This window comes from Anser anser (genome assembly GCF_964211835.1).
Source record: "Anser anser genome assembly, chromosome: 26".
NCBI lineage: Eukaryota > Metazoa > Chordata > Aves > Anseriformes > Anatidae > Anser > Anser anser.
The window spans coordinates 1,504,498-1,529,152 of record NC_139747.1 but is presented as its reverse complement, the minus strand read 5'-3'; the positions used below and the strand labels follow the sequence as shown (position 1 = coordinate 1,529,152).

The 24,655-nt window shown below is 38.9% G+C and overlaps 1 protein-coding gene across 6 annotated transcripts in view; it reads left to right on the top strand.

Annotated features, from left to right (window-relative positions):
- The window catches only part of UNC5D (unc-5 netrin receptor D), a 155,884-nt gene extending 131,973 nt beyond the window's left edge, over positions 1-23,911 (top strand). For all 6 annotated transcript variants that reach the window (XM_083812026.1, XM_083812025.1, XM_083812024.1 and 3 more), the window contains 7 exons: positions 1,429-1,513; positions 6,113-6,281; positions 7,923-8,150; positions 9,527-9,676; positions 12,805-12,969; positions 14,829-15,007; positions 16,134-23,911. In XM_083812026.1, the coding sequence (XP_083668152.1) occupies positions 1,429-1,513; positions 6,113-6,281; positions 7,923-8,150; positions 9,527-9,676; positions 12,805-12,969; positions 14,829-15,007; positions 16,134-16,338 (1,181 nt within the window). In that variant the 3' untranslated portion in view covers positions 16,339-23,911. The remainder of the gene's footprint in view (positions 1-1,428; positions 1,514-6,112; positions 6,282-7,922; positions 8,151-9,526; positions 9,677-12,804; positions 12,970-14,828; positions 15,008-16,133) is intronic.
- Positions 23,912-24,655: the final 744 nt, after the last annotated feature.

Sequence of the window (24,655 nt, the reverse complement as noted above, 5' to 3'; positions counted from 1 at the left end):
AGAATTAACCTCTCCCCTGTTCAAATGATGTGAAATACCTGCACTGATTCCAGATTTCAATGAGAAAATACTTGCCACTTAATGATGGTAAAACACGATGGAAGAAATTTTTAAAAGCAAGGCTTCAAACAAATGTAACAACAGCTGAATCTCTGTAATATTCATTCTGAGACCACAGTAATAAATTTCACTGCAAGGAAAGAGAATGTGAACCTCATTCTCAGCACAACTAAGGGCACCTTACCAGTGTTGTTACTGAAAATGTTCGTATATTTGAAACACAAATAACTTGGATTTGTAAGGAGTTTTGGTGTGCTTGACTGTACAGCGAATCTTGGCTGAAAAGTGTGCTGCCTCGGCTGCATCAGTACTGGAATTAAAAGAAGCCTGTTTTTCCCATTGAAATTATAATTAGCTAATTGAATGTTTTTGTACTCTAGCATTGCTGCTTCTGATGAAAGAACTGGGAGGTTTTCCCCATTCCCAATACACCCGGTTCATTTTTTATCATAAACAAGAAGATACATTAAAGAGAAAAACTGCACTCTATGGTCTCTTATCTGTTACCTAAGATAAAAAGTACAAAAATTACTTCAAAGTACTTGCTACAGAGGATTGTGTGAACTGCAGGGCTGGGCTTCACGGCCTTGCTATGTACTGTGCACACCTTCGAGTGGCTACTGAGAGTTCTGAACAGCACCTTTACCCTTGAAATTTACCTGCTGTAAATTTGTCAGGGGGAAAAAAAAATCTAGTAGGTTCTGATATCAATGACATAAAAACATTTGCTATAGGAACAAAATTACTCTGAAGACTGTTAATAGACCAAAGACTTTTTCAACCCTTTGAGACTGGGACTATATTTAGGTTTAGATCTACCGTGGATGAAATGCGGTAGATGGAACAGAAACAAACACTTTACAATATAGGTTAAGGAAGTCAAAATGACATGGATTACACAGCACTCACTGTATGGCAGCCTCACGGAAAGACTTTGTGGTCCCTTTTGTTTCCATAAATCATTCCTTTTTATCTAAGTGGTGAAGTAGACAGAGTTTGCCCATACTCAGGGATGAAAAGGAGTCTTCGGTCACGTGTAGACAACAAATCCCACCTTATTCAGTGACACAAACCAACCCGAAGTCCACTTTTTAAAAGCTCTGTTAGAGCAAGAGGTTTTTAGGCACACGAGTCTGTATAACTCCCGACTGTAAAATAGTAACATGTTAATAGCTAGACGGACGGATCGTATTTATGATGTATTTTTCCCTTCATCTGACAGTGCTGCAGTCAGAACCACTCTTTCAGAGGAGCTCTCTTCAGCTCTAGTAGGTGGCCTTTCTAGATGCTGTAAATCAGAGGCCAGTTTTGGGGTCCTTACCTCCAGTGTCTTTCCAAAAGATAAGTTCTGCCTTTGCTCTGTTGCAGGAGTCAGTCTGCTGATACCACATGGAGCAATTCCTGAAGAGAGTTCATGGGAAATTTATCTTGCCATCAATCAAAGGGAGTCCAGGTACGAAGTATGTGAAAGAAACACTTTAATACATGCACAATCTGTGGAACTGGCTCATTTCATGGATTTCTTGTCTATGCTGTTTAAAGGAATAGAATGTCTTCACTGTTGCTGGTGTGACCACACTGCTGGGACATAACAGTATAGAAATGACCATATACACAACAAATGTGTCTATATAAATGAAAGAAAAATGATCTTTGCGTGGTACTTCTGTGAAATAGTATGCAAATGCTGCTGAAGGATGGGATACCTCACGGAGTTTGATAAAAAGAACAAACAGCTTTTTTTAAAAATGCAGGTCATTGCTTTTTTATATTGGTGCTTTGTGTATGTGGCAAATGTCTGCCATACAAAAGAAACCTAGCTGACTTCTAGATCCTTCTAAAACTAGATGCTCCGTTAAGATATATAGCTTTAAATTCTGCTGTCAACTGCACACGTGGATGTGTTCATCAATTCCCCTGTAACAGGTTCAGTTGCCTTCATTCCACATTAGAAGGCAAATGGAATTTGGCCCAAAGTCACTTGTTTTACAGTGGATCTTCCCCTTTAATTTCAGGAATAAGCACAGTTACAGAAACACATTATTTTAACAGCTTTTTGGTCACTATTCCCATAGAACGTTTACTTCCTAGTGGCTTTAATTTTGCACAACATAGATTACAAAGAATCGAAAGTGTTCTGAACTGTCTTGTTTCTTTGAGCCTGCCAGCACCACACATCAGTATAACCCTAGTTTAGTTTGCTTGGCTGGTTCACTAGGTTTCAGCTAGAAGCTGACCAAACGCTCTCAGAGGGTAAAATTACCAAATTGGTATGTAATTAAGTGTAATTCAGGAAATGACGACAGCTTGCTTAGTCTAAGTGTAGCATCGCACTATATTTCTAGCCTGATTCAGAAGAAAAGTAAAACTTATGGAATGCTGGCCATATTGTTGAACTGTCAAGATTGGTTGAACATGGTCTTCATTTTTAGATGCAAAGTTGTTTTTTCTCACTAAGACAATTCTTTTTATCTTGTGGTGTTTTTTTTAGGAGGTAAATTTAAAAAACTGAAACTGAAAAGCATGAACTGAAAGATACAGAGCTGCCTATAAATTTTAAAGCCTAGAAATATTTTCCAAAAATTTATCTGAAATCGGTTTTGATTTTTTTCCCTCTGAACTCCTTTGTGAAAACTTTAATATTCCATCCCCATCTGCTGCTATAGGTTTTTGATCATTTTCAGTGAAAGATTAAGATATGTAGAAGGAAGGAAGGAAGGAGGGAAAAAACCAGCTGTTTTATCTGCACGGGTTCTGCAGAAGTGAGTTAAAATAGGTTAATTAAATACAAGCAGCAGATTTTGCCTACTGTTTCCTTTTTTTGTGGGCAGAAACATAGGTAGCAAACCAAACTGAAAATTATCGTAGAAAGGTTTTTCTTTCCTTCTTTTTTGAAGCGAATTTCTATAAAGTACGACAACGGCAAACATTCATTTATGTTTTGCATTAAAATATTGTTATTTCTCTTCAAATAATTGAGGCAACATCGATGTATCTTTTGCCTATCTGAACTGGGTACGATAAAACAGACTTCTCTAGCAGCTGCGGATTGTGCTGACATGCAAGGAGCAAGGGCTCTCTTTTATTGCCTGTGGGCTTCTGTGTTCTGATGGTGGGAGGAAATGCCATCGGTTTGGACTTAGTACCTGATTTGTGTGTGATCAAAGATGACAGGAAGGAGTACCAAGCCACATTGCAGAATTGCTCAGCAGTCTCTCATACAGATACCCCTAAAATGTAGAGGATTGTTCACCTGGACAGGCACAGTGCTCAGAGGTGGAGGAAAGGTAAAATAGTGGCTTAGAGAAGGAGGAGAGGAAAGCTGTTCTTTACTTCACAAGCTGAAGATGTATGGCCATTAAAAACGCAGTAGTTCGTGTTGTAGGTTCTGAATGAAGCCTTGTCCACATCAAATTATGTTCAGTGAGGTTTAATTTAATACAAAAGTTAACCAGATCAGTAGATGCATACAAGAATGAAATTCTGTGTTGCAAGTATTTGAGGTCACCATAAAACGTGCCTTGAGACAACAAGGATCATATTGTTCAGATTTAAATTGTTTAGTAAGTGGGTTAGCTGTCACTTTTACTCTAATCTTCATTTAGCTATTAAGATAGGTTGGTATGAGATATAAAGACATAGTAATAGGAACAGAGATTGATGGGGGAACTGATAGAGCAACTTTGAATTCTCTGTCACGGGGAAAAAAACAATCTGTGCACTACAGTTATGGTCATGAGATTATCAGCTGGTTTTCTGTAGATTGATAAAAATCCTCTGTGGCATGAAAAACTCTTTGTATCCTAAACAGAAGACAAAAGTTTTAAAATTCTTCAGTGTCTCATGTAACTGAGCAACTCAGTGATGGAGCTGGCTGTCCCTCTAAAAAGACACCAAACCAAAAAAATCTGAGGGTTATTGGGCTTTGCTACAAAGACCCTCAAGGGTGCTTCTGGCAGCTGGAAGTTGATAAAGACCACCAAAGGACTCCTTACGGAGAAAAACAGCCAAACTAAACCTCCAACCACCGTACACATGCTTTGATGTTGGCAGAAAGTACAGGCTATTGATGTCTGCGAAAGAAACAACAAAGTTATTGATTCCGGCCCAAGCGAGTGAAATGTTGGAGTGAAATGTCTCTTGCCTCCTTGCATAATTTTGACTTTGTTCTTAAGCTGGAAAGCCAGAGCAGAGCTGTGCTGGGCCAGGGATAGCGATCTGCTCGCTTGTGCCTCGAACCAGAACGCCTCAAGCTGCGTCACTGCAGTTATGCGCAGGCTGCAGGGACTTGCTGCCGGCCGGTGCGTCGCTGCAGTTAGAGAAGTGTCGCTTGGGTAACAGGACTGGGACGTGCAGAACCCAGCGCTGTTGGCCAGGAGATCTTCTTGCTAGGGCCATTCAGCCAAAAATCAGCCAGTGCATAGGTAACGTGCACGAAATGACTCACAGCCCCTAGGCCACTGTTATCACACATACAAATTCTCCCCACCAAGGAGGGAATACCTGCGGTGTTTTGTATCATTCTGGAGGCTTGAAAAATCGGAGCTATTTTTGATGGGAATTATGACTAACAGCATAACAAACTCTGGAGTCACAGCCTCCAGGAGTAAATAGGGTGGTGTGAGGCTGAAAACAAGGTAACCTGTATTTTGCTCCCATTATTGAGGATGACTTGTCCAACTTTGTACTGGAAGTAACTTCAGCAGAATTCCTCCCCTAGCCTCCCCACCCCAGTCCTGCCTTTGTATTTTATGCCTTTGTCACCAGCGGCCACTTGGCAAAGGCGCTGTCTGTTGTGCGAGAGCTGCACCAACTAACTAAGGGCTGACTTGCTTGCTGGAAGTCCACTTTTGTTACCCCTTCCTGCAGCAGAACAGAGCAGAGGTAAGGAAGTGAAGGCACCAGCCTTTGCTGAGGTACAGCAGAGAGAAATCATAAGACCAGAATAACTTACTGGAAAAAGTCATTCTGACATTAGTTCAACAAAACACATTCCCATGTGTTGCTAATAGTGGTAAGGCTCCTGCTATTGCTTAGATGCTTTGATGCAGCAAGGCCTGCAAGCGTTGGATGCTTTGTGCGGCCTACTCTGCCCTCTCCTCTCCACTCTTATGCACACTCATGGCTCAAAGAGCAAAATGGCAGCTATAGTTGAGTCTGTTTGTGCTTTGATTTATTTTATTTCTTTTACCCTAAGGATGCTACAAACGCTTAGAAGCGCTGAGGCTTAGTGAGCAATTATGATACGTGAAAAAAAAGAAAAAGCAGAATTTGCTGCCTTAGTTAATGTTGTGTCTTTTCAGCTTGCAGATGAACTTAGAAATTAAAGGTACAGAAATGTAGCAGTGCACTCAGCACAGGCAGTACGGGAGGGTTGGTTTGTTGCCATGCTGCTATTGCACAGCTCTATGGGCGAGACCATTGTTAGCTTGTGACATGGCGGTGAAAGTACTGACTGTAATGGAGACCGCGTGCAGATATCTTACTTTGCTGACTTCTAAATTTAGACCCAAAATTTCTATTCAGTGATGTCTACTGTAAGTTACCTATCTCGTTCATTTGGCAGAATATGAATGTGTTTTCAAAGCAGGGAGATCAAGCTCAGCCTGGAAAAATTCATGAGACTGTGCTTTGAAACCATAATTTGTTTTATCTTCACTACTGTGAAAATATCGTAGATGACATTCTTTGCAGGCAGAATTAGATGGCAATATTACCAGCTGGTGCATAAAACAAGGCTTACTTGCATAGAGTAATTTTAGTGTTTCATTTGGTTTAAACAAATTGAAATGTATTTTAAAGACCAGAATCCTAAACTGACCAGCCAATGATTTCAGTAGATGTGGCTTAATAGTTTCATCTCCTGCTCCCAATTCTATATGAACATTAGTGTTGTAGTTGGCTCGCTTTATCTTTTCTGTAACAGATGAACGAAGCACTTAGATTTTTCACTAAAATATTTTAAATTTTTTATATTGCCATTACTATAAATACATTTTCCCACATTGTTGAAAAGATCCTAAAGATGGTCTTACTTTCCTCCACACACCAGCCTACAGCCGGAAGGCAGGGATGTTCTTCTAGGACCAGAAGTAACCTGTGGCCCCTCAGATGTGTCCGTCAGCACTCCGTTTGCCTTGACTATCCCACATTGCGCAGAAGTAAATTCGGAGCACTGGAGTATTCACTTGAAAAAAAGGACACAGCAAGGAAAATGGGAGGTAAGTTTGGACTTCCGCTCCCACTTAAAAGGTTACACTAACAATGGAAACATGATTACTCTTAATCAGGCAGGAACTGGTCAAAGATGATTCAAGGGACAGAATAATTGGGCATTTTAAAGAAATCATCTTTTTTCTTTTCAAAAGCAAGAGGATTCTGCATTTTGTTCAGAAGTAGCTAAACTCTGTTCAAGTGCTGTACTAAAATGTGCAGAAAAGGGTCAATTTTATGATCTAGTCCATGTTACACAAGAAAGTATTCATTTTCTCAGATCACTTAATAACAGAGCCAGTAACCATTTGCTCTTGAAAACACTGTTTGGATGTTTTATAGCTCCCAAAGAAACCCAAGTCTGAACAGAACATGATATCCAAGCAAGAATTTATCATGACATAAAGAAAGTTATGGCACTGCTTAAAAATATACAGTTCAAGTTTAATGTTTTTGTTGGTGGTGGGTTTTGTTTTGTTTTCTTTTAACTTAGAATGATCCTCCTGATTTAAAAATGTCTCTTTGGACATGTCGTTTTAATGGGCATTTGGTGATCACCCTGTGCTCATCACCTCTGAAGGATTAGTGTATGTATGTTAACTGAAATACTCTGCTTTTTTAGTTCAAATATATTTTTCTTATACTGATTTATTGAGGAAATTAAGCGTTGTGTATTCATGACATGGGCATTTGATCATCTATGTCTGTTCATCTGCATTTTTTTTACGCCCACTGGCCATCTTTGACCAAAACTGCTTGCTAGGCAGGTATACACACAGGATAAAAAGGTGCTGAATTTCCCAAGTATGATGTTCACTGTACATGTTATTAGAACCATGGTACCCAGTAACAAGACACAAATCCATCATCGATCACACTTTATTGCACTGCTGCTGATGGAACTATTTGATTCCTTGCATTGCAAGGAAAGAAACAGGAGTTAAAACATTCACGCATACCTGAACTCACGCTGTCCTTTTCCTCCTCTAAACCACCATGCTGCTTGTTGCTCTTTTTTAAGCCATTTCAAATTCAGCTTCATTTTCCTACTTAAGTTCACTCAATACTCTGTCAGCTCCAACAGTGTCAGTTACAAGCACCCTGGAAATAATGAGGAGTGTAACACCAGACTGTAGACTGCTCAAATACCTCATCTAATGATGCTGTAATGCAGAACTAAGTATGAAATACAAAAGAAGGGGAGAGGTAGTTTTTTGATTGAGGTAAACATAACTGTAATGGATGTTCTGAAAGGATGTCAAATACCTACTGGCATTCAAGGTTTGCTTATTGACTTTAATCTTCAAGGTAATTTCTTACCTTGACATCATGAAAAAATTAGCTAGAAAGTCAATAACACTTGAAAAAAATGCTAAAATTCCTTATTCATCATCATTATTATTATAAGCTCTACACACTGAATTCTGCACAGAATTCCTATTGCTGACTCGGGGCTAAATGGAGACTATTTACTCATATAGGTAGTCTACCTTCTCCTGTTCCCTGAGGTCAACATCAGTTAAGAATGTGCATACTGGCTCTCAGGAGTAGTTTACATTCCAGTTGAATAAATATAAATAAATGCTGTCATGACTTCTATTGTCAAGGCCTATTGATTTTTTTTTTTTAACCTGAATTTCATTTTGCAGGAAGTGATGTCTGTGGAAGAGGAAACTACTTCTTGCTACTGCCTGTTGGATCCTTATGCCTGTCACATTCTCTTAAACAGCTTTGGAACTTATGCACTTATTGGAGAACCCATCTCTGACTGTGCCGTTCGACAGCTGAAAGTAGCGGTTTTTGGCTGCCTGTCTTGCAATTCTCTGGATTACAATTTGAGAGTATATTGTATGGATAACACACCTTGTTCGTTTCAGGTAAATTATTTCACTTTGATATTTTGGCTTTAATTATTTTTTCATAGAATACTCACATTCCTTTATTCCTGGGGATAGTCCATGGGCTACAGGAACAGTCCAGAATTCAGGGTGAATAAGAACGAGAACACTGTCATTTTTTTATGCCACTGCTGCATGACTTAGTGCAAATCCCTTAGTTTCTCTGCAGTGTTGTTTCACTTGTCACTTTACACTGAAAGAGCTTTAGGACTGCCAAACTGTCCACTCATTTTTTGCCAGGCAGATGCAAACCTACTCTGCCTACGTTCTAGACTAACCAGAAATCACAGCCATGGTTAACGCAGCACAAAGCTCCAGCTGGGAAGCAGAGCGTTAGGCTGGGCTCGGTGCCTTGGGCACATGAGCACAGGCAGAGCCTGCTTGCATCTGCAGCTGAGTGCTACTCCAATCCAAAGAGAAAATGTAAGTCATTATCATTTGATGTATAGAATTTATCACAGTCGTTACCCTTACATTGTCATTACTCACTTCAGGGTTTCCTCTCCTTTTTACAATCTGAGCAAGAATAAAGAGATTGTCTTGCCATTTTTTTTCCTTCAAGAACTAAATTATAATTGTGCATTTCCCCTTTTAAAAACAAAACAAGCAATCAAACAAAAAATTGCCCCAAGTTCCAGCTGAATGTGAGAAAACACTTCTTTACGGTGCGGGTGACAGAGCACTGACGCAGGTTGCCCAGGGAGGCTGTGGAGTCTCCTCTGGAATTATTCAAAACCCACCCGGATGCCATCCTGCGCACCGTGCTGGGGGTGACCCTGCTTGGCAGGGCTTTGGACCAGGTGATACCCAGAGGTTCCTTCCAACCTCAACCATTCCGGGATTCTGTGTGACTTTTCTACACGGCATGCCAAGACAAAACAATGAAATTCACTGGCTTTTACATGGTGAACTCAGAACCTTTAACAAAATGGTTTTCTTTTGAGAGCTGAAATGAAGACAGTTGTGACAGATGAATTTTTACTTCCTCTTCCTATTGTACAGAATAGAAACATGAATCTTAATGGAGCACACACTAATGTCTATGTGCTTCTAATAAAAGCAAAGCCACTGAAAGGATTGTTAAAGATTTACAATAGCTTTGTAATTATACCCTTTATTAACACTTACACGATTCGTGGACTAAGAGTATTTTCCTGGATGAGTCTGCCTGAAATTCGAAGGCCCAAATTCCTTCTTCACTTATTTGTTGAACACATGAAATTAACTTTGACTCATACATTCAGTTAATACAAACCTTATGAACTAGGCACCTTTCATAAAGATGAATTTTCATTAGTTAATATTTGTTCCTAACACTAAAAAAAAAAAATAAATTTTCTCCTCTGCCATTGCAGGAAGTGGTTTTGGATGAAAGACTGCAAGGAGGACAGTTACTGGAGGAACCAAAACTTTTGCATTTCAAAGGGAACACCTTCAGTCTTCAGATATCTGTCCTTGATATCCCTCCTTTCCTTTGGAGAATCAAACCATTTACTGCATGCCAGGTACTTGCTAATTTTGTTTGTTTACATTGTAATACAGAGACAGTAAGAATGTTCACTGGTATAGACATAACACAAATAAGACAAGTGTCTCCCCTTTGTTTTTGAAAGGTGAGGTTTTAATCTCAAGGATACTAGAAAAAATGCATTGCGTTATGATTTTGACAAATACAGAATGAAACATTTCATATGTAGCAGAATGCTTTAAATTTTTCATTTTGAAGAAAGCAAGCTTGTACTTCTACCTGTTTCAATTACCTCCAATGGAAGGCCTATACTCACGTTAAAATTTATCACTATTTTTGATCTCTTTGTCATTCCAATTTCTATACAGCTATGAATATACGTCTGAAAAGGAGAGGATATATGTCGGCATTTAAATGTCATGAGTTCAAATTATGGCATGCATATTCTTAGAAATGATTAAGAGCAAATTATTTTTCCTGTAAGACATTAATTAGAGAGGCTGTTGAAGACAGGAAAGTATAAATCAAAACAAAAGATTTCTAAATGTATTGGTTACTGGAAATTATAAGCAATGTGCTGGCAAATAGAGTGAGCTGGTCTTTTAAAATACAGAACTTAACCAGACTATGTAATCTCCCTTTTCCCAGAAGCGTACAGAGAGAAGTCATACAGTATTTTAGCCCCCAAAAAATTGTTTTTAATGTATTGCCCTATTCTCCAAAGTATGAGTATAATGGACTCTGAAAATGATAGTGATCTGTATCTAAATTCCTTTATCTATAAGAACATGAGGATAATTCATGCTGCAATTTAAGAAATGAAAGAAACAACGTCATTCTCAGCTTCATGTGAAGAACAACTCACTTTTAAGTGTTTTGTTTAATCTGTTCACTTATTTACAGTTTAAAAGATAAACCAATCAGTATTAGGATGCCCCAGTAGTAGATCAAATACCTAGCCAAAAAAAAAGGAATCATGGGAAATTTCTACTAATACAACAAATTACATTTTGCCTCAACCTATATTATAAAAACAACTCCATACTTTTATCTTCTCTTGATTTGTTATTCAATCCTGGAGAATAAAGTTGTATGTTACACTAAAATTCAACTTCAAAGCACCACTAGAAAGAAGTATGTTTTCTGAAAACAGCTTTTTAATAAATGTGAAGTAGATTTAAACTAAATATACGTAGCTGTGTCAATCCTGTCTGACTGCTTTAGAAGGCAGGCAGATGACCCTCCACATGCCCAGTATGCAGAATATGTATCAGTTAAATATCAAGTATATGAGAGAGAGAGAGAAAAAAAAAAATGGAAAAGTTTTTGAGAACTTGCCTTCCTGTAGTGACTGTTTCAAAAACAACACGTTACTTTGGTGAAAAACTCCCTAGATTTTTCTTGCAGGAAAGCAACTCCTTCAAATAGCTCTGGTACTAGAATATGCAGAGGTGAATGCTCGCTGCCTTGTATTGTACACAGTAGAAATTACTGAACTTGCAGTGTGTGGTTTTTTTTAAGACCATTGCAGAAAGGTGTTCCAACTACATAAGGAGAGAGAGATGCTAAGAACCTAACTAACACTGCATGATAAACTAGAGCACCAGCTTGCATAAAACACTACTTTCTGTGCTTTCTGCGCACAACTTCGCTGATAAACTAAGCAAGAGTTTTTGTTACTTTGGCTTCTGCGTTTCTGTGCAGTTAAGAACTGGGGTAGGATTATTTCTGCTTGATTATTTCTGGAAAGTTATTATTCCTTTGGGGAATTTTCTTCTTTGCTGGTTGTGAGTCCCTGATGCTAGGAAAGTTCTGAGGGTGACTCAGAAGCCCCGGAATATTTTGTGTGCAACTCAGCACTCTTCCTAAGGCTGTGTACATCTTCTATGAATAAATGTATTGTTTACAGTATATTTAACTCAGGTATTTTTGTTCTCTGTTGGCAAGTAATAGTCTAGAGTTTTCAGTCAAATTAAACTACAGGGTGCTGTTAAAACAAGTCGTGATAGCCAGTGCAAATTTATCTGTATTAATCTTTACATGTTGCAAGGGCCTTGTTTTGCTGAATCTAATGCAAGTGGCATGGTCCAAAGTAGCTATTAAATTTATTGCTTCAAGATAAAACCAAAAAATAAAAAGTCAGATGAGGGATCCATAATCCATGGAAGAATGCTTACGTGCTGTGTTTGCTTTAAGGAGGGCTCAGAACCTGCTGGAGATTTTGATCACAGCAGGCACGACCCAGTCTCTCAGCAGGAACTCAGGGTTAAAAAGAAGCATGTGCAAAACCTCTGCTGATGGAGGGGTCTGACACAATGCTGGTACTGAAGCCAAATAAATATTTGCATTTTATAATTGGGTATAGTTTGAATGACTTGGACAGCTGAGAAAGATAGCAATTGTCTCTAGCAGAAACTGCAGAACGACTTGCACTGACTTTGTATTTCCTTCTCAGGGCAATGTTTTGTGAAATGTCCCAAGCCTGTTGGCAGCTCCAATTTGGTTCCAGACTGTTTATACATAAAAGAACCCATTTCTTTATGGGGTTTCTTCCAGTGTTTAATCATTTTCTCTCCTACGAGCCAGCACTTTAAGAACAAACTGGCTTTAAAAGTTTTGGTTGCCCAGAACAACTGAAATGAGCCTGTTCAGTTACCGTCTGTTTGGTCCAGCAAATGACACCATTGTCAGACACTATGACAAGGAAAGATTTATGTTATTGGTTTCTCAAATTAGCAAAGATCCTCTTTCAAGGCTTGAACAGATGAATAAATCATCCTGTAAAAGTGCAGCATCAAAGCAGTTAATAGCAGGTGGCAGTCAGAATTCCTCTAGTGCATTTGTTTGTCCTGGCCATCCTGCAGGAGCAGATGCTGAGTGCTTGGCAGCCTTCCCACCATGTTCACAAGTCAGTAGGGGGAACCCTTAAAAACTGCTGGGGTGGTAGAGCAGGAAGAGGCTGTGGCAAGCATGTTAGGAAGGCAGACGGACACCTTCAGGTGTTGAAAGCAGCTGTTTTCCTGGCATCTTGTGCCTCTTGGAGGATCCAGTGTCACTCTGTAGCTGTGAGATGATTTACATTCTGTCTGCTAAGAACTTAATTATAAAGGGAGAACCAAACTGAAAGCGTTTCTCCCCGTTCTCGGGGGATACTTTCTGTCGCAGGAAGTCCCGTTCTCCCGCGTGTGGTGCAGCAACCAGAAGCCGCTGCACTGTGCCTTTTCGCTGGAGCGCTACACTCCTGCCACGACGCAGCTGTCCTGCAAGATCTGCGTCCGACAAGTCAAGGGTCATGAGCAAATCCTACAGATCCAGACATCCATTCTAGAGGTAAAGTGTTCTCCCTGTTTTGTGGTGGTTTTTTCAAGTTGTTGAGCAGTGTGAGCCACAATCCCTCCCCGTTTTTGCCCTTTCTACCTCAGTCTGTTTTCTCACGGCCTGTTCAAAGCTGTAACAAGTCTACAAAGCATTAGTTTCTATTTCCAGTAGAAATCAAATGATGTACTTACAGAGATTTTACAACACTAAAAATCATCTATATTTGAGTCAGTAGTAATAGTTTTCTTGCAGAAAGGTTTTGAGTATCTTTCAAGAGCACTGAGAGTTGAAAATGGATGGCTTGCCCGTTTGCTGTTGGGCCACTGGGGCTTTTTTGTACACACAGAATGTCTTCCGAGGACTGCAGCTTTGCTCACACGTGAAAGAAAGCAATGGTGCACTGAGCAAGCTGGTAATGAGTCCTACAGCAATGAGAACTTCAGCTACCTTTTTTAGATTATTAAGCATCTTCATTGATTAATGTTTAAAAAGTATCCAGGTACTTCTGTATTAAAGATTTACGTTCATGTGCTAAATGCACTATGCAAAGAATGTGGCAACTGAATAAGAAAACCACAAATGTCATTCAGTATAAAAACATTTTCAGAATATGTCCAAGCATTTGCCAGTTCTTTGTAGAAGTTCCATAAAAAACTTTTGTCCTTCTCTAAACATCTCAGTACTTGCTGTCCTTCTCTAAATATCTGTGACTTTTTTCTTTTAAGAGACCTATCTATCCACAAGTCCCCAGAGCATCTAACAATTCTGTCCTCAAACAGATTTGCTAATACGGAAGGCTTTCTCGTGACTATCTCAAAAAATGAAGGAAAAGTGAGGATAATTTGACTATAAAATAAATATATAAATAACAACTGAATACTTGAATTGTTCATTGCTTTAGAATTCCTGAACTAACCAGGTAGCAGTAGCTTATCTCACATGTGCAGGGTATGAAAACCTACTATTGTTCTGCATATTTAATTTAAAGTCAGACAACATGATATATCTACAGCACTGCTATTACTTTGCATGGATGACTTTTGGGATGTGTCATAAATGTTATATGAAGAGACTATAGCATCATTGTTATTTAATATTTATGCTGCATTGCTCTGAAACAAATAATGCATGGAAATGTGACTCCATTACACAAGACTGGTAAAATTTCGTAGGAAAAGAAAGGGACGGATCTACAAAAAGGACCTGGATTCCATAGAGATCTTTAATGTGGAAGAACTGAGGTACTTACAGAACTTAGGTGCTTTTAAAAAATCACAAATGGGAGATTTTTATCTACATTTTAGGCTTAAGCAATTAAAGATTTAGGCAGCCATATTCTTCTGTGGCATTCACCTCCCAGTCACTGCTCTCTTGGACTTCATCTGTTACCCAAAAATAGGAAACTTGTGGAAGGAAAATGACACTGTTTTAAATGTTTTTAGACATAGGTGGTTGTGATGTGCTAGAAGTTCCTTCACAGATCAGAAAAAAAAAACCCTCCCAGCTGTCTCATTTTCTGTTGTCACTGCTTCAAACTGTAGATGGAATCATAGACTGAGATTTGATGCTTTCTTCCTCCAAAAGTGGATTTGATGCACCAACAGGTACATGTAGCTAAACTCACTGCAGGTTGATCCTGCATAACAAGGCAGCAGAAAGAATACAGAAAAGAACTGTCTGCACTCACAGTTATTCTCCTTCTGACGAGGCTGTGCAAAAATCTTGTCTCAGTTCCCCATTCGTAAACAGGAGTACATGGTAGGACTCTTGATGTTACTCTGTTAACGTGCTAAAGAGAGCCACCTACAGACCTGAAGGTAGGCACAAAGCCTGATGCTGTACTAACTGCTTTGTTTTTATATTCTGTGTAGAGTGAAAGAGAAAGCATCACTTTCTTTGCACATGATGACAGCAACTTCCCTGCACAGATGGGCGCAAAAGCATTCAAAATCCCCTACTCCATCAGGCAAAGAATCTGTGCAACATTTGACACACCCAATGCCAAAGGCAAAGACTGGCAGATGTTAGCACAAAAAAACAGCATCAGCAGGTAATGGAAGGCAATTTTGAAAGGTGAACATTTACATATGCACTAAGAATGATTTCCTGCTATTATGTTACGGGGTTTGTTTGCTTGTTTGCTTGCTGGTATTAAAGATGTGTAAATAGTAATCACCTTTCTTACTCTCAAGGATTAATTGTAACTTTCTTATCTATATGACTAGCTACTGAAAACAGGAACTGTTTTCTCCCCCGAATAAACCCACGTGTCCCATCCCACCTGATGTTAGCTTCTAAGCTCAGTTGGTACACCCACAAGACTGAGGTCTTGGTAAAGTACAAGACTCAAGAAGATTTTGGCACGTGTTCTCTCAAAAACTCATACAGCTTGCTGTCTTGCCTTCTATCTGCTATGTTCTATTCCAAACCAAATTAAATGTTTTGAAGATTTTTTTAAGGAAAGGGCATATTTCAAAGGAAATTCTGCTCTACTGTTAGGAGTAATACTATTCTATGCTATAAATAACATTTATGCTTGTGAGCATAAAGGTCATTTATTTGTTTGGATGATTATGTCCAAAGCCAGTCAATAGAAGGAGTTTTAGAGTAATGTGTTAAAGATATTCACTTTGTTTTACCAAATTCTTTACCAATATCACTCCTGCGAAGTTCTAAAAACTATACCTTAATGAATCTAAGTTTACAAATGAAACTATATGATTTAACTTCATGGAATTTACAAGCATCAACTTAAATTACAGTTTCTCTCCCTGATAAATTCTTACTAAACTTGCTCTCCAGATGATGACACTCTCCAGAACTGACTTGTTGCCTAAATCAATACACAGGATGGTAAGTGCTGACCAGCATTTACATACCTCAGAAGAAACGAATCCTGTGTTCATCCTAGCTCTGCTAAATTGAGCAAGTAACATTTAAAGAATAAAAGCACCAGTGTGTGTCCTATGGAGGATTCCCTGCACTCATCTAATTAGATCTTGCTGAAGATTTCCTGGTTTTTGTTTGTAGCGTTGTTTTTTTTTAAATACTTCTACAGGCACTACACAGGGCACTTCCATTTTCAGTAAACATTTTCATAGTGTTACACTGTACAGTTCTCCTAATCCTTTTGTTTCATCTTCCTCCCCCCCCCCCCCCCCCCCCCATCCTTTCAGGAATCTCTCCTATTTTGCTACACAAAGCAGTCCATCTGCTGTCATTCTGGACCTCTGGGAAGCCCGACATCAACATGATGGAGACCTTGACTCCCTTGCTTGTGCACTGGAAGAAATAGGAAGGACACACTCCAAAATCTCAGACATAACAGAAACTGAGATTGAGGAGCCTGACTTCAACTACAGCAGACAAAACGGACTTTAGTCCCTTCTTTTCCATTCAAGAACCGATGGCCAGCTTTGACTTTTACACTAGAGAATCTCTTTGGCAGGGAGGAAATAAGGGTTTCTGCACACTAAGGAAGCAGACGCTCATTTCCACAATGCAGTTATCAGCTGGAGGAGCAGAAGAAGCCCTGTTAAAAATCATCTCGGTAATAAGGAAAACACAAGCTCTCCCTGTGCTACAGTCCTCTCTCATTTAAGATTCATATATCAAATTCAAAAACAAAACTACACATCTATCATTGCCCGGGGCAGGAAGGAGTGATATACAGAGCCGTACAAGGTAAATATTATGACATAATGTATTTAAGGAAACAGTGATGCTAAAGAAGAGTATAATGCCTAGTGATTACCAGCAAATATGATAGTGAATATTTAGAGCCACTAGAGGTTAATCCTGGTTTAAAGGTTTGTCTTCTTGGGGCCTTGAGTCCCCTTTGCCCTGCATTTCCAACTTAACACACTTAAAGAGCGGATTTAAAATGTCATTTCCTAGCATCATGTTGTCACTTTGGATTTGCTGTAATTTAGCTACAGGACAACTGAAAATCTGGTCTTACCGTGTTCAGACATTGGAGGAATTAATAGATCTTACAGCTATTTGATTGATATCAAGTGTCATTCAAACAATTTAAAAAAAAAAATCAGTTCCCCACTGAGCATACCTTTGCTGCAGTCTTCCTGCCTGTTCCCTTAACGAGACAACAGAACAAAGCCGTTCTCTGTGGAATTAGTGTTTGCGAGTACGTGGGAGAAATTTTCACTCAGTCAAAAATGTTTCTTTGCGGGTAGATTTAAATAATCAAATGAAATTCAGGAGATTGCCAGCCCTACTTTAGCAAGTTTACACTTGGGGGGGGGGGGTGGAACTAAGTTAAAAAGCAAAGGTGAATTCAATCAGTACATTTTAATTTTGGTTTAGTTTCAGATAGAAAGGATAAACCCCACATAGTACTGCCAGAAATTGGCTCAGTTTCATTGTACAGTTTGCAAATTTTGCAGAATATAAAGCTGGCTATGTTATGCTTGGTTTAGTTAAAAACATATTGCATTTATCACCAAAACCAGAATTTAACTAGTGAATTCTCTTCATTTTTTATCCATCTCATACAAAAATAATTTGTTACTTCAACTGAACCAAAAAAAACCAGCTGTCACTGTGAGTGAGTGTCCTAGTAGAACTAGTACCAAACCAAATTTAACCAGTATTTTCACTCATGTATTCTTGAAAATTAGCCTAGGTGCTTGTTCGGTCTGGCCCAAGGCTATCAGCTTTGGTGACAGGAGCACAATCAATACAAAGCATGAACATGAACAAGACCTGAGGAGCTTTATGGAAGAGCAAGAAATTGAAAATGTGAATTCTGTGTTGTTTTTTTTTTTGTAAACCTCATATTTGGCTGAGACCAGCACAACAAGCCACAGGGTGGGTACTCAGTGTGCAAATCTATAATCAGCTGAAACTATTTCTTTATCCAGGATGCCAGTTCTGAAAAGTGCAATCAACAGCTCTTGATGTGAGACTTTGCTTATTCTTGTTGATCTGAAATTGCAAATTTCATTGCTTTCCCAGCTCAGCAGGCTGAAATAGCCTTAGACTTACAAATACGTAGACTTCCCCAAACATTTTTTGCACTTCAGTATTTCATGCAGTCTGACATCAGAGTTCCTGTTTGCAATGGGAAATCATAATGGCTGCAGGCATATTTAAGACTGAGACAAAAATACCAGCTTATTTGGCAGCAAGCTGTCACTTTTTTCAGCAGCACATGGTTCTGTCTGTGTTTTGAGTTATATTTCGAGTGACTTCCATTCCTCCTCCTCAGAAACCTGTTTTTCATTGGACAAAATGTCATGAATAAAAAAAAAATAGGGAATGGCATCTACAGAAAAGCAATGGAGTTTTAGTGAGCTGTCGTTGTCTGGGAAACCTGCTACAGTCACTCTCCAGCAGTTAATTTGTTCTCAGCTTCTCCTCAGATACAGTTTTAATTTGGTTGCTGCTTTTTCAAGCTAGCTTAGGTTAGCTCCACAACAAAGACCTAAGTACTACCCTGCACGGGCCATAAGACTGTCGTGTCGTTCTGAGGAGCTGTATGCGTTGCCTTCTCTTGTTTCACGACGTGTAGGGTCACAAGAGCTGCTAGATGGAGCTTAGACCTAAAGCCTCTTTCTCAGGAAATGCATAGTGTTTACAGTCAAGACTTGGGTAGATTTGAAAATCCTCTCTGTACAGCGACCCCCAGCGCTGCTGCTGACTGCTGAGTACGGCTGAGGGAGAGGAACCAGAAGGTGGCCAGACCCCCAAAGACGGGAGGGATCTGGGCTGTACAACAAAATCCAAGTCAGAGCCAACAAAGTCTAGTGTCTGAGTTAATGTACTGAAAAGGAATTGATGTTGAAGTTTCTTACAATGCCAGAAAAGTAGCTTTTCAGTTTGGGGCCTGAGGTAAGATTTTAATTTATAATACTTACATATATTTACATAATACTTTCGTACCTTTATCCCACTAGAAAGGAATTCGAAACAGTAACTAGACTGCTGGCCTACGCTGCTAATGTGAGTTTATTGAGATGTACACCTGAGTCTTCTAAGAACTGCCATAGTACATCAGACAAAACATCCATTTAGCCACAAGTGCCACAATCCTGTTTTGCCTTTTTTTTTTTTAATGGCCTTTCCTTTGTTTAACACTTGCTGCCTAGCACTTGCACTGGGCCTCCCTAGTTCCGTGTAATAAGGAATACTGAATAACTGTTACCAAATCACCTTGTCCACATTATTCATTATCTTACAGACTTCATTTCCCCTCACTCTCTTTTCTAGGCTGAAAAATCCTGGTCTATTCTGTTTCCCTGAACATCCTTGTTATTCTCTGTATCATCTCTAGTTATGTATCTTTTTGGAGATGGAGTGACCAATGACCTGTCTGCTATTCAACAAGAATGCAGGCTAAATCACTCAATTCTTTCATTTCCTCCATTTCTCACTGTTCCCACGTTCAGTATCAATCACAGAGGATGAAGATCTTGCTATAGCATAAAGCCGCGAGAAATGCCTGTGAGGGAGTGTGGGACTCCTGAGAACACAGTAACTGACTTTACTGTGCAAATGACTCAAGCTAATACATCATCAGAGTGGATTCAGCTGCCTGAACATCCAGAAAATAAAACTGTGAGGAAAAACCGCATAGCTTTAAGATAAGACTGAGAGGTGACAGAGAATGTCAAATCATAAAATCTTCTGTAAAGAAGAAATTAACTTGTTCTCCATGATAACGATGGTCATAGTAAGCAGTAATCAGACAATAACTTAGACTTGAGGTGGAAAGATAGGCTCAGTCTTTTTCTCTTCCCTTTTCTCCTACTCCTGGGAAATTTGCATCTGTTGATTACCGTCTGTATCTGGTACAGATATGCCTGTTTTCAGATGCTCCCTTTCTGTTGTTTTATGTTAGCATCATGGGATGATATTAATAACACTTAGCACTTTTAATTATAGAGGCTTGTGCCGCTTCTCCTCCCCTTTTCATGCACTGTCCCAGTTTTAGAGATAGAGAAATTATAACATGGGGGGGATATTTCTGCTACCATATAAATGAGCTGCAAATGGATTTTGCTACCATTAACAACAAATAGAAAAACACTATAAGTAAAAGATGTTAAATGTTGTTTTCTTTTGCTTTTTCACAGTAAAAAGCAGCCGATAAATTCTGTCAGCTTTTTCCCCCACAGTCTGCTCTAAGGATGCTTTGCAATACAGTATTCTCGCAGAATGATAATTTAGAATTTGTATGCAAATGCTGTACAAATAGATATGTTGGAAAGGATTAGCAATCTTAAAATTCTAAGAGCATATTTTTAACAACTATGTTACAAAGATTGTTTTTGGAAATCTGTATGTGTGTGTGTATGCATGTGATTTGATCCAAAACCCAGATGTAAAGGCGCATCTGAAGTAGGATTAGAGGCCAGAAATTCAAACTCAATTCTTTTCCTCTATTTTCTAAACGATGGCTTTTGAAAAATAACTTTTCAAAAGTGTCTTTCACAAACCAAAAAGTAAAAGAAAGAGAAATGCAATGTTGTACACTTCAGATTCCATCTAGCTGCCCTGAGCCTGATGCAGTGAAATAGCCATGTTGATTTTACATCACCAAAGAATCTGCTCTAGTATTTTTTCATCTTCCTAAGCACTTCCAGATACTTCTGTACTGTGAGTCATTTAAGACTAATAGTTACATTTTTTAAATGACTTACAATTTTGTCACTAAAATGGTGCACTTCACAGCTTTGCCAGACTGCAGCATCGTAAAGCTAATTTACAGTTTTTACAACATTGCTTTTGCAGTCTTACTAGTTTACATTAAAATCCTTTAAGCCACAAAGAAAAGAACGCTGCTCTGTAGATTTAAATTCTAACCTCATTTACCAGCGCAAGTCCCATAAAGCCACGATGTACTCCTACAAAAATGTTATTGGACTTCTTGTAATAGATGGAAAGATACCAACACAATTCTCTTAAAATACTAAGAATTATTTTTGTTAATATTTTTATCTCTGGCAGCAGCTGGTCTCCTCCTCCATGGGCCTGTGCACAGCTTGTTTTCAGCATGTTAAGAGAGACGCTAATACAGCCTAAATGGCTAGAACAGGGATCTCTTCGTAGGACCATGTGGGCCTCATACTAGAGCTCGGTTCTGTTTTGTGGTGTGTTTTTTTTTTTTTCAGTTGAAAGACATCGCTGTTAGAGAGTTTTAAAACATTCAGTAACTGATTGATTCCAGCTATTATCTTCCACTAGAAAAAAATGTAGCTTAGGTATACAGTGAAACTAGAACAAGTGAGAAACTGTTGGGGGACTTCCCGTCATGATTTGAATTTTTTTTTTCAGTCTGTTTCAGCCTGTAAAACATAGAGTTACTTTTAAGCAAAGGACTGCGTTAAGTCTTGGATGGTAATTAACTAAATGAAAACAGGAAATTATATCTAAGTCCTTAACAACTGTGAATGATCTGAAGATTTGTCTTTCTAGCCTTTGTTCTACTGAGTTGGATTATACCTAGGACGTTCTCACACTTTTTACACAGTAGTAGAGGTGGTTAACATTATTCACTGAGAACCTTTTGCATGTTAAACCTGCTGAAGAGTGTTTTCTATGGGATGTTCGTTTGTGATATATGCTTGGTAAAATTACTCCCTTGACACGATTCCTGCTTCAGGAGAGGCTGGTGTTTTTTCTGCAGCAGCATGTAAAATGGCACATATATCCTCTCCTGCATAGGTAATGATTGTCTAGTTAAAAATTACCTAGAACCTAAAGGTTTCCTGGATAAATACAGTAACTTAACCAGCAGGTATATAGCACACAACACCCACAGCAACAACAACAAAAAACCTCAATCCACTGGCGAAAGATCATGAATCATTTTCTAATAACGCACAGTCTAGCTTTTCTCTCTCATTACCAACACTAACAAACAGTAGCAAAAATCTCCTTTCCAACATGGACAAAAATAAATAAACCGCTCTAAGATTAAAGAATCACTTAGAGAAGCATTTGATAGTAACAGTGCCCGCAATGCAGAAAACAGAACTGATGTTCTACTCATTGCCACAAGAAAAACCTATCAGTATTCTTGTTCACTGTTCTGTCCAAAAATAAAATAAATGTCTAGGAATTTGCCACTATATTTTTTGTATTAGAGGTGAATAGTACAGACTTTACTAGTGTTTCTTGTCTGGGGCTTGGGTGGGTAGGGGTGTATTGTAATTTTCAAGCTATTGCAAAAGCTGCATTTAAATAAGCTGTTCAGTTGTATTGAATAACTGGTTTGTGCTTTACAAGGGAATCCAGGTGAGCCAGGATTCAATGGGTAGCCTTCTTGCCTTGCTGTCACAGGGTAACTAGAGCTGAAGTCACTTGTGAAAATTTAGTTAAGGGATAGGGAGATTAGATGACCCATCCCTGATCTGTAATGTAGTGTACTGTAATCTAATGAGATTAGCCACTCACCTACTGTAGAACTGTGGTTTTGTCAGCAGCTACTTAGTTTGTCTGCCCCTGGTGTGATAACCTTGGTTGAGAATGTACTTCTGCAGATTTAAGAAGATGTCAACCCCCTGTGTTACCTGGTCTCTGTATATAAATCTTATTGTCTAATCCCAAAAGGAAAAGTGTAGCAGAATAGGAAGTTCAGGGTGCTGCGCACCAAGCCTGGTGTAAGTTTTTTCTGATACAGCAGGAGGGGGAAGACATGGATCTAACAGCAAGTGTATTTGCTACAGAGAACAAGAATGTTTCCTAACAAATCCTCACTTAGAACTGGCTGAAGCTTTGTTTTTTCAGTTTAAAATTGTAAGACCTGGTATTTCCCTTACTGAAGTTTGGAATATTAACGTCATGATGATGGCATCTTTTCAAACAGTGCTTTCAGTTTTCCCCCATTTGTGCAGTGAAGTTGGAAGGGGAGGGATATTTTTACGTGCATTCTTTCCACTTTCAGTCTAAAAAGCAGGTACCATCGCAGAATCTCACGGTTTCCTAATGCATCAGTAAGCAGTACACAGGTGCCTCACTGGGGAGGTGGCGTATACGTACTCCTGGTATATATTTGGGAATAATAAACTGACACCACATAACTTGTGAATTGGGAAATGCAGTCACCTCCTCCCACCTCTTAATCAAATTCATTCCCACTCCAACCCTGATCTCCGTTTATAAATGGGTACAAAATCTTTAAATGCACACCTTTTTTAATTCGAATGAAGTAAAAATGAATGCTGGTCAGTCTGCCAAGACTTAAATCAGTGTTTTTCATGGCTAGCGCTACCTAACTGAAAATTTCCATTGCATTTCCAACTTCCAAAACTTTTGACCAGCCTTTTGACAAAATGGGGAGAGAGGAACCTCAACCTAAACACACACACACAATAAATAAATACTAAAACCACACACACACACAAAATAAATATTAAAACCACTATTCCTCTATAGTGAGACGTATTTTCTCTTCTGCTCCCCTATTTATACAGTGAACAGGTTCTGAAACGTTGACTTTTGCTCAGTCAACTGCGCTTTCTTCCCTCCCCCCGCTTCTCCCCATGGTTTAAGTATGTTTAGAACTGAAAAAAGAGCAGAGGTTTGATTGCTTTCTATAGTATGAAGCTGAAGGAGTAAGAAGGAGAGATAGAAGAACATTAAATGAAAAAAGCATGGCCTTGGCTTCATACCACACTTTCTGTGCCTTGTTCTATCGATGTAAATTCTGAATGTTGTACAGTAAAATACTTGGGAAAGACTCCTTGGAAAAGGCTGCACTGGCTTCTTTTTTCAGCATATGTACATATATAAATATATATACATATATATATTTGGTAATGCCAAACAGCTGTGTTATATTGTACTGAAAATGTAATAATGGACAGTTTGGATGTTTTATGTAGAGTTTGCAAAAATTGTATGGCTATAGCCTTTTGAAGATAAATGTACAGACATAAATTACTGCATATCAGTTATTTATGAATAAAGAGTCTTTTACTGACATCTCAGATTACTGTCTGAGTGGCACGTTAATTTCTGTGATAAAACAAGATGTTCAGATATGAGTGCTTTGGAATGCTTCACTGGTTTTATAGTGAGCCTTGTATGGGAGTTTGTGCTGGAAAACTGTGTACTGGGCACCATTTTCTAGAAAAACTGCAAGTCTACAGAAATGGGACCAAAACTGAAGTTTACCGTTTAGTGACAACAGCGAACCAATTCAAGAATATCATCTTGCTTTTATACTATTTCACTAAAGTGCCTTGCCTTGTTTATTTGTCTGCATATATGTACAAGCTCTAATCCAGGACAAGGATGTCTTTGTCCTTGGCACTGCAAAAGCAACATATGTTCTTCTGCTTTGTGCAAGATGTAAGATGCAAAACCTCTGCGTATGCTGACGATTTCCTCTAAAAGACAGATAGCTCCTTTGCTACATTCAACAAATGGCTGTGCCTTGAATCCTGTATCACTGCAAACAATATGAATTCTCTTCCATTTCCCATGTAAATGTAATCTTTCGATCTGTAACACCCTTTACTGAGACGCACCAGATGATAACTCATTGCCTTGATTAAGCCTCTCTATACAGATGAGCTGATAATCTTAGATCCCTGTTTAAAAGACTGGAAATACCTTGTCAGCAAGCAGAGCGCCCAGTCCTGCAGTCAGCAAGCCTCTGCTCACCAGGTAACTATTACCTGCACTCTGCAACCTGACAAGGAAGGGGGCAAGTAAATGCAGGCATCATCTG